The sequence below is a fragment of the Phaseolus vulgaris genome, chromosome 9 (assembly GCF_000499845.2).
Source record: "Phaseolus vulgaris cultivar G19833 chromosome 9, P. vulgaris v2.0, whole genome shotgun sequence".
Taxonomy (NCBI): Eukaryota; Viridiplantae; Streptophyta; class Magnoliopsida; order Fabales; family Fabaceae; genus Phaseolus; species Phaseolus vulgaris.
The window spans coordinates 22185642-22194789 of record NC_023751.2 but is presented as its reverse complement, the minus strand read 5'-3'; the positions used below and the strand labels follow the sequence as shown (position 1 = coordinate 22194789).

Genomic DNA, 9148 nt, shown 5'->3' with positions numbered 1-9148 from the left:
AAATATACATACTACTCTCTTACGGTAATTGTAGTCTTGGGTCTACTAATAATGTGTAGTATATAATTAAATACTTTAATTAACCCCAAATTTATTCTTTAATGATGGTATAAACACATGTACATCATTTGTTGTTAGTCTTAATTAATTGTGATTAATATTTATATTATAACACAAAAATGGGGTTGGAGTCAACGCAGCTCTCCAGAAGTCAACAAACTACCGTATATCTATTTTGTCCCAAAATAAATCAATTAATTCAGTTCCAGGTTTCTTTAATTCCGATCTTTCTCATTTCTCAACCTCACACAACATCCTCTCTCTACGACTCACCTCACCAGATTATTTCTCTCCCTCGGCATGAACCCGCCGGGGACTCCCGCCGCCGGATCCCCGCCGCCCAAGAAAGAGGTTCAGCTCCAGGGGCCTCGCCCGCCGCCTCTCAAAGTCAGGAACGAATCTCGCAAGATCAAGAAGCCGCCGCCGCACCCCGCCGACCAACATCACTGGGCGCCGGAGCGGAACCAGCCCCAACGGAAACCGGTGGTAATCTACTCCGTCTCCCCCAGAGTCATCCACGTCAACCCCGGTGACTTCATGGACCTCGTGCAGCGTCTCACGGGAGCCCCTCCCGGCGAGGATCCACCGGCCAGGCGCGGGGACGTGTCGCCAGCGGCGAGGCTGGCCTCGATTGAGAAGACGAGTCCGTCGGAGAGGGAGAAGGTTTTGCAAAGCGGAAATGATGAGTTGACGTCGTTGTTAGATGAGGGAGTAGAGGTGGGTCAGTTTCCAGGGATATTATCGCCGGAGCCGGGGACCTTGCCGCCGATTCCGGCGATGTTTTCCCCGGCGATCGAGGCGCTAACGTCGTCGTATTGGAACGAATTTTCCCCGTCGTATTGGTCGCCGGCGAGTAGCTTTTTAGCGAGTCCGTCGGGGTTTCTTCCCATGGCCGTGGCGTCGCCGCAACCGTCGCCGAACCTGTTCAGCCTTTTCGAGTCATAATAGGTTTAGCTTTTCACTTTGTTTTGGTGATTATTGAGAATTTTGACATTAGAGGTGGTTCTTCTTCTATCTAATGCCACTGTTTTTGTACAACTTGTAGAAAAAGAAGACCAAGACTTTTCTATTTCCCTGCTTCCTTTTTCTGCTTCTACACAACTATTAATTATTATTATCATTATTTTTTAACTCACATGCGTTCTTCATCCACCTCTTTTTAATTTTCTTTTTCATCCAAGTTATTGTTTTTTATTCAAGAAATCGTATAATTTGTGTTTATTTTATTGAAATATATGAATGCTAAAATCTGTCAGAAAAGAGAACTAAGTGTGCTTTTCATTCCATTCATCATTGTCTTGGAACGGACTTAGGATCTATGTTCAAAATATATTATAAAAGTAAAATTATTTTTTTATAAGTTAAAATTAATTTATATATATAGTAATTAGCTAACAAACGTTTTACAAATTAACTAATAACTTAGTTAATTTATATGGAAAAGGTGAGAAAATTGGTTTAGCTATAACTTACTTTAGTTTGGTTAAAAATGAATTTATTTGAAAATTTGGTATGATTGGAGTGGTTTATTTAGGAAAATTAGTGAATTTGTTCTTTAAATATGTAAAAATTCACAAAACTCGTAATAAATTCTTAGATTATACATTCTTGAACTATGATGACACAATTTTTGGAAGCATGGCAACTAAGTAAATAGAATGAACATTGATTGTTCATGTAGTGCATAACAAAAACAACGAATAAAATAGATATAAATAGAAGAATCTAGAATCAAATATAGCTCAAACACCATTGTTCCATTTTTCTTCACCACCTTTTACTCTAAGCATGGCTTTAAAGTCTTCTTAGTATCATTTATCTTTTTTTAATCAAAAAGATATCCTTTGTAAGAGCTAAAAATTTATTCTTTGAATTACTGAAATTTATTTAAGGATATCAACTCTTTTAACAGATTTTTTTTATACACTAAATTTGTGATTGAACTTTAATTATGTAATTAGAAAAAAAAGATTATCTGGTAATTATATCATTTAACATAATTTATCATTGCACCTGTCTTCAAGTTATGACATATATTGAAGCATTGGCCACATCGCTTTCAAATTGCAAGAGTCAATATCCAAGGATTTGGTATCAAAAGACAACATAAAAAAAATAGCTAAAGGGAAAAATCTCACAATATTTTAAAAATTGAAACATTTTTATGTGATTTTATTATATCATATATTTTTATGTGATCATGAGCATGAAATTCACGTAATAAAGATATTTCAGTCCAAAATTTGACCAAGATTACAATTCAATTTTCTTCTTCTTCTCGAGACTATTTAATTTATTTCAAAGGTCATACAACATATAAGGTAAAAATCATATTAAAATATGATAATGTGATACAATATATCTATATTTATTGAATGGGATAGGGCAGTTAAGGAATACACATATGCATGCTATCTAGAAAACTGATCTAACAAAATATCATGACATTTGACAAATATAGTAGCTAATAAACAATTTGCAATAATTTATGTGCTACTTGTGATTTTGTGTACTTAAATTATAGAATTAAAGACTTAAACAACAAAGTATAGAGTGAATGGATAGTTCGATCTTTCTTAAATGTTAAGATTTAATTCCTAATAATGTATAACAAAAATATTTTTTTTTAAATAGATAAAACATTTTTGTGATCTTTATATTTCGAAAGGGATTGATACAATAAAAAATATTAATTTAAAAAATGATAAATAAAAGTAGCGTACATTTTGTAGTATATATTTAAAAACGGCATAGGGAGTGTTCTTATAAGAGAAGGAGCAAGATACGATGAGAATAGTAGCCACAATAACTTCGACTACTATCAAAAACAACCTAGACAACATGGACATAGAAGTCATCCTATCCATAGAGAGCCTATTGTTGACCTTCCCCCCTTCTATTCTATGGAAGAGAAGATGTAGAAGAGTATCTAAACTAGGAGATGAAGGTAGATCAACTTTTTGAATGTCACCAAGTTGAACAAGACAGGAGAGTATCCCTAGCTACTTTGAGCTTTCAGGGATCAACTATGTATTGTTGGACCTCTTTAGTCAAAAACCTTAGGTTCCAAAATAATCTTCCTATACAATATTGGAATGAGCTTAGATCTCCCTTGAGGAAAAGACATGTTCCCTCTTGCTATGATAGAGAGTTGATGGCAAAACATGAAAATTTTTGGTGGGCTATGGTGTGGATCATGTAAACAACAAAACTTGAAAACAAATAAAACTAAACTGATTAAATGGATAATAAAAGAATATAAACGGTACAAAACATGAAGAACAACCCATGACACATCAAGAAACATAAAAAACAATGGACCAACATCAAGAACAATGAAAATAAATGGTGGAAATTGAAAATAATCAGTGGAAACTCAAAATAAATGGTGGAAACACAAAATAAACGGTGGAAAATTACAAAAATATGAAGAACAAAACAATACATGGTTCAGCCATACCCAAAAACTCAAGAGCAACCCAATTATTTTTTTTAGATTATCTACATGTGTAGCCTAACTATGATCCACCTGATGATGCAGTTTGTGCTTGAGTTTTGGAAGATTTGATGAAATGCAGTGGAAGACTTGGAGTAGTATGGAGTATGCACCGAAAATGGGTCTGGAAAAGGAGAGTGAAAGGGTGATTTCTAGAATGCAAGAGAGCATCATAGAAGAGAGACTTGAGAAATGTGCTGAGAGTTCCAAAAACACAAATTCAATATATCATTCAAGTCTAAACATTTACAAAGAGAAGCCTTTAATTTATAGGTTAAGAAGGCTCCAAAGATGACTATTTAAGTTCTAAATTCATTTCCATTCCTAGCATGCCATGTGGCAATCCTAAAACCAATGAGCTTTTCATTCAAGCATTGACATATGGCGCCATAGGATTGGAGAGTCCTTTGAGAAGAGGTGCCTATTTTGGTCTCTTAAGAGGAGCTTGAAGAGTCACTTCATGTAAAGAAGAGGCGCCAAAAATTGATGTCTTGTTTGGATAGAATTATTCCTATACTAAATATGCTTAGAAATACAAATCCAGAAAATATTATTCTACTATTTACATTTTTATACAAGACTAAGGCAGATATTTTCTTCTGTTACTTTCTAAGGTTGATCCTCTACTCTTAAGAATATTAAGGAGGCTCGGGAATATGAACATTGGATAAATGCTATGAAAGAAGAGCTAGAGCAATTCTAAAAGAACAACGTCTGGACACTACTTGAAGTCTCCTTTGGAAAGTTATTTATTGGGGCCAAATGGAATTTCAGAAACAAATCAAATGAACAATTAAAACTAGTAAGGAACAAAGTTAGACTGGTGGCTAAAGGTCACTCTCAAGAAGAAGACATAGACTACACTAAAACATATGCCCAGTAGCCAGGTTAGACGTTATTCGAATTCCACTTTCCTTTGCTACCTACAACAGAATTAAGCTATATCAGATGGATGTGAAAAGCACATTTCTAAATGGATTTATCAAAGAAGAAGTATATGTTGAGCAACCACCAGTGAAGATGATGCCCTACCAAAGCACATCTTGAAATTTAACAAAGCTTTATATGGCCTCAACCAAGCTCCATGAGCATGGTATGAACGTTTGAGCAATTTCCTTGTTGAAAACAATTTCAAAAGAGGCAATGTAGATACCACTTTATTTAGAAGAGATCATGATGGCATAAGCCTCAAATCATGACCAACCATTAGAGCAATGGTTATAAGAATCCAAGAAGATTGGGACTTTGTTATTGATGGCAAAGACACTCTTTTATATATGTTTGAGGGAGTCATAACCTAATGGTACAACCTAGAGTGGGATTTAAATTTCTTGCTTAAAAGTATAATAGAATTTTAGCTTGTATTTTTGCCTTGAATAGATTAGGGTTAGGTTTCTAAAACCTACCTAGGGTATAATTGGACCATATTAAGCCCTAGGCTAGTCATTATACCTAATTAGGTCACAAGGTGCACACCTCACTCATGTTTATCGTGTGACTCAAGGAAGGCACCAAGTTTGAATACTTTTGTTTTTGAATTTCCCACCAATTTCTTATAACCATTGGTTGGCCCCTTCACCTATAAAGGGAGGTGCTTGCCTCATGAAAAATTAGATCAACTACATAGAGTTATGCTGCTTAATTTTCAAGTTTTAGCTTTCCTTTGTCTAGCCTCTCTAGGATAAACATCTCTTGATCTCTCCCTTCTTTTCCAAGTTATGGCCTCACCAACCACTCTCTCTACACCTCACGGCAACTCCAAAGAATTCATGGCTTCATAGGAGCTCTCCTTAACTCATTTCCTCCATTAGCTTCTGCAAACTCCAAGTTATGTTTCAAGAAAAACCAAACTAGATGAAGAGGATGTCATCAGATCATGACAAGGAATTCATATTGGTTCAAGTATATATTGATGATATCATCTTTGGAGCCACAAATGATCTCTTATGCAACCAATTTTTCAATCTTATGCAAAAGGAGCTCAAAATGGGTTTGATTGGAGAACTCAGATTCTTCCTAGGACTTCAAATTAAGCAACCAAACAGAAAGATTCTAGTGCACCAAAGTAAATATGTCAAAGAATTGCTAAAAAAGTTTGGATTAGTCAATTTCAAGTCCATGAGCATTCCAATGCACCTGATAACGTCCCTTGGACTTCAGAAAGAATCAAAACCAACATAATTGCATACAGGCAGATGAAAAGGATCTTTATTGTATCTAACAGCATCAAGGCCAGACATTATGTTCAGTGTATGCCTATGTGCTAGATTTCAAGTTGATCTAAAAGAAGTTCACCTTGGTGTTGTACAAAGAATATTCAAATATACCTTAAGCGAACTTCCAACCTCGGCCTCTACTACAAAACTCGAAAAAAAATGTAGTCTTCAAGGATTCTACGATGCAGACTATGCTAAAGATAAAGTACAATGAAAAAGCACAAGTGGAGGATGTCACTTCATCAGAGGTAATCACGTTTCATGGACTAGTAAGAAACAAGCACGACTGCATTATCCACAACAGAAGTAGAATATGTATCAGCAACTCTGTGATATACACAATTATTGTGGAACAAGAATCAACTTGAAGATTATGACGTTCATGAAACACAGATCTCTATAATGTGTGGTAATAATGCAACAATTGGTTTATCTAAAAACAATTTTGCATTCAAGGGTCAAACATATTGAAATTAAACATCATTTCATAAGAGACTATGTCAAAAAGGGTAGGTATCGTGGAAATGCAGTACATCTCTACAGAGAACCAACTTGCAGATATTTTTACAAAACCTCTTGTTGAAGAGAGATTTTTAAAAATTAGAGATCTTTTGAGCATGAGTATTACTGAAGGATGATTAAATTCAGTTAGTGAAACCAAAAACTATTTTTTTTTCCTCTCGTAAAACGATTAAGTCTTTACATGCATATCACAAGACAATTAAATCTTTTCGTAAGACAATCACTCTTACAACCCAAAAATCACACAAGGACACTAGATTCTTTTTTAATCTTGGAAATTAAAATTATTTTTGCAAATATCTATTATTTCCTGAAAATCCAAGATTCTTGAAAATATTTTTTTAAAATATTTTTTTCCAATATATTTGAGCTGTCCTAGACTCATCCAATATCTATATAAATTGAGTCAACCTAAATACCTCCACATAAATTCAGAATGAGTCAATCAAATGAGACAAACTCTCCCATAAGAGTATCTTCTAAGTCCTCTAATCCAAATCAAGGCACTCAGGACAATTTGTTTTCCTCTCACAATTATACTTTTAGGTGAACTTGTGAATCTTCCATCTATACCTTAAGCATATATTGTTTATTTTTTCGCTATATATTCCCTCATTTAAATATATTTTAGTAATTTAAAAGAAGTAATTATGGTTTTAAACTTATTTTAAAACAAATACGCATTTTATTAATATTTTAAAATTAATTAAATATTTGTAGATAAATCCATAAATTATTTCGTCAAATATAAAATTATTGTAAAATTAATATTTTACATTTTTTTACAGATTTAATATTTACAGCAAATTTACTTGCAGATTTATAATTCATAGCAAACTTACATGCGAATTTAAATTAGCGACAGTAAAAACACTTGTAATCTTCCAATTATGATTTTTATAGAAAACAAATATTCAGATTTCTTTTTGACGATATTTCTTACGAATTTTAAATATATGTTCAAGTGAGTATTCATGAAGAATTATGTGTAAATTAAAATAAATAAAAACATAAGATTTCCTACAAATTTTTATATAAAATTTTAAAAAATCAACAAAAGATGAAAATTTCTACTTATGAAATTTGAAGAGGTAGCATTTAGAAAGGAATAGCAGGGGATTCTTATATGAACTTTATTCCCTAACAATTAAGGCAAACAAAATATTGGTCACTGTTTTTAAAATTAAATAAACTAAAGAATATATTATTAATTTATGGTTTATTATCGCAACCAAAGTTAATCTTTATTCGAACTAATGATTATCAAATGTATATTATTTTAAAAGTCATATAACATATTATATAATAAAGTAAATAATTAATAAGATACTTATAAACTGTTTAAGTTTTTGAGAGGATTCAAAAAAATAACTTATAACTTATAACATATTCATAGATTATTTTTAATAATTCTTTTTTAAGGTAACTTGTGAAAATAATTCATTATTAATATAAAAGGATTAACAACATTTCCCTTTGCATAGTTGGTAGATGTTTTTGCATTTTTGTCAAAATAAAGTTGAATCATACTTTGATTTTGGTAAAAATTATTTTCATTTGTTCAAATAACAATGTTAAAATTAATTTTAGAATAAATAATGAAATATAAACTGTTTTACTTAAAAATCATATTTAACAAATATCCATATTACAAAATCAATATTATCCTAAATCAAGTATTCAAAAACACTCTCCTAAGTACATATTAATAAATTTCTTAATTGTGTAAATATTTAATTAAGATGAGATTGAAACACGTATTAAGATGGAAAATTCGAATGCATGTGAGAGCCACTAATAAAGCTGAACGCGTGTTTGCAACATTTGAGATGTAAATCGTGCACAAACTAACTTCTAAACTAATATAAAAGCAAATAACAATAAGTTGCTTTGCAAAAACACGTCCAGTGACACAAAACGTGTTATAAACACAGTTACAATAAGTTTTGTTAGGGCTGATTTTAATAGAAGGGTTTACATCAAATATTTTAAATCTAAAATAATCCAGACACATGCTTGAAATAATTTTGTAAAATTGTGTGGATTGTCAAAATTTGAATTGAAATAAGTTTATAATAAGCTTTAATTCAAATTTAATATTTTTACTATTAGATAAACATTTTCATGAAAACTTATAAGTAAAATAAATAAATAAATGTATAAAATAAAATAAGTTTCTATATAAATTAATTTTAATTTGTAAGAAATTCATTTATATAACTTCTCTGAATTTTTATCTTTAATCTTTGCACAAATTTAACTTATGTCTCATTTTATTTTTCCTTTATATTTTTGTTTTTTTTTTATAAATGATTAGAAAAAAAATTATCCATATTCTTTATATGTCTATTTTCAAAAAGTTAAATGACATACCTAATGCGATTTAATGGAAAACATCTTATAGGAAAAAGTATAAGAACTATATTAATTGGTGCATAAGAGGTACATCAACACTGAGTAATACATCTAACGAGATTTATGCACCTAAAACAATTATCTTAAATTAATAGAGACAAACTCATATATTAACAGTGTATTTGATTTAACACAAAGTCTCATATCCCAATTTAAAAACCATAAGTTATTTAAAATTGTTTCAAATTATGAATAAATTATGAATTCACATCCGATGTGAAAACAATCATATACTAAATCAAGCTAAATTCTCCATGCACTTTCACCCAATCTTTCATTAAAATGACAAAAATTATCTTAAATGAAAGGAGATTGTGAATAAAAAAATATTCTCATAACCTTATTTCTGGAATATATTTCCAGATTTAAATTTCTGGAACACTTATTTGATTTCTGGAATAAATTTTCAGATTTTGTATTCCAAATTTAAATTTCCAAA

General features: G+C 31.4%; 1 protein-coding gene across 1 annotated transcript; it reads left to right on the top strand.

Moving 5' to 3' along the window:
- Positions 1–262: 262 nt before the first annotated feature.
- Positions 263–1129, top strand: LOC137821910 (protein MKS1-like). The gene has a single exon (XM_068626709.1). The coding sequence runs from the start codon at positions 361–363 to the stop codon at positions 1003–1005; it is 645 nt and encodes a 214-aa protein (XP_068482810.1). The 5' UTR covers positions 263–360; the 3' UTR covers positions 1006–1129.
- Positions 1130–9148: the final 8019 nt, after the last annotated feature.

Excerpts from the sequence above, each read along its gene's own strand:
- LOC137821910 (XM_068626709.1), top strand. The coding sequence starts at position 361 with ATGAACCCGCCGGGGACTCCCGCCGCCGGATCCCCGCCGCCCAAGAAA.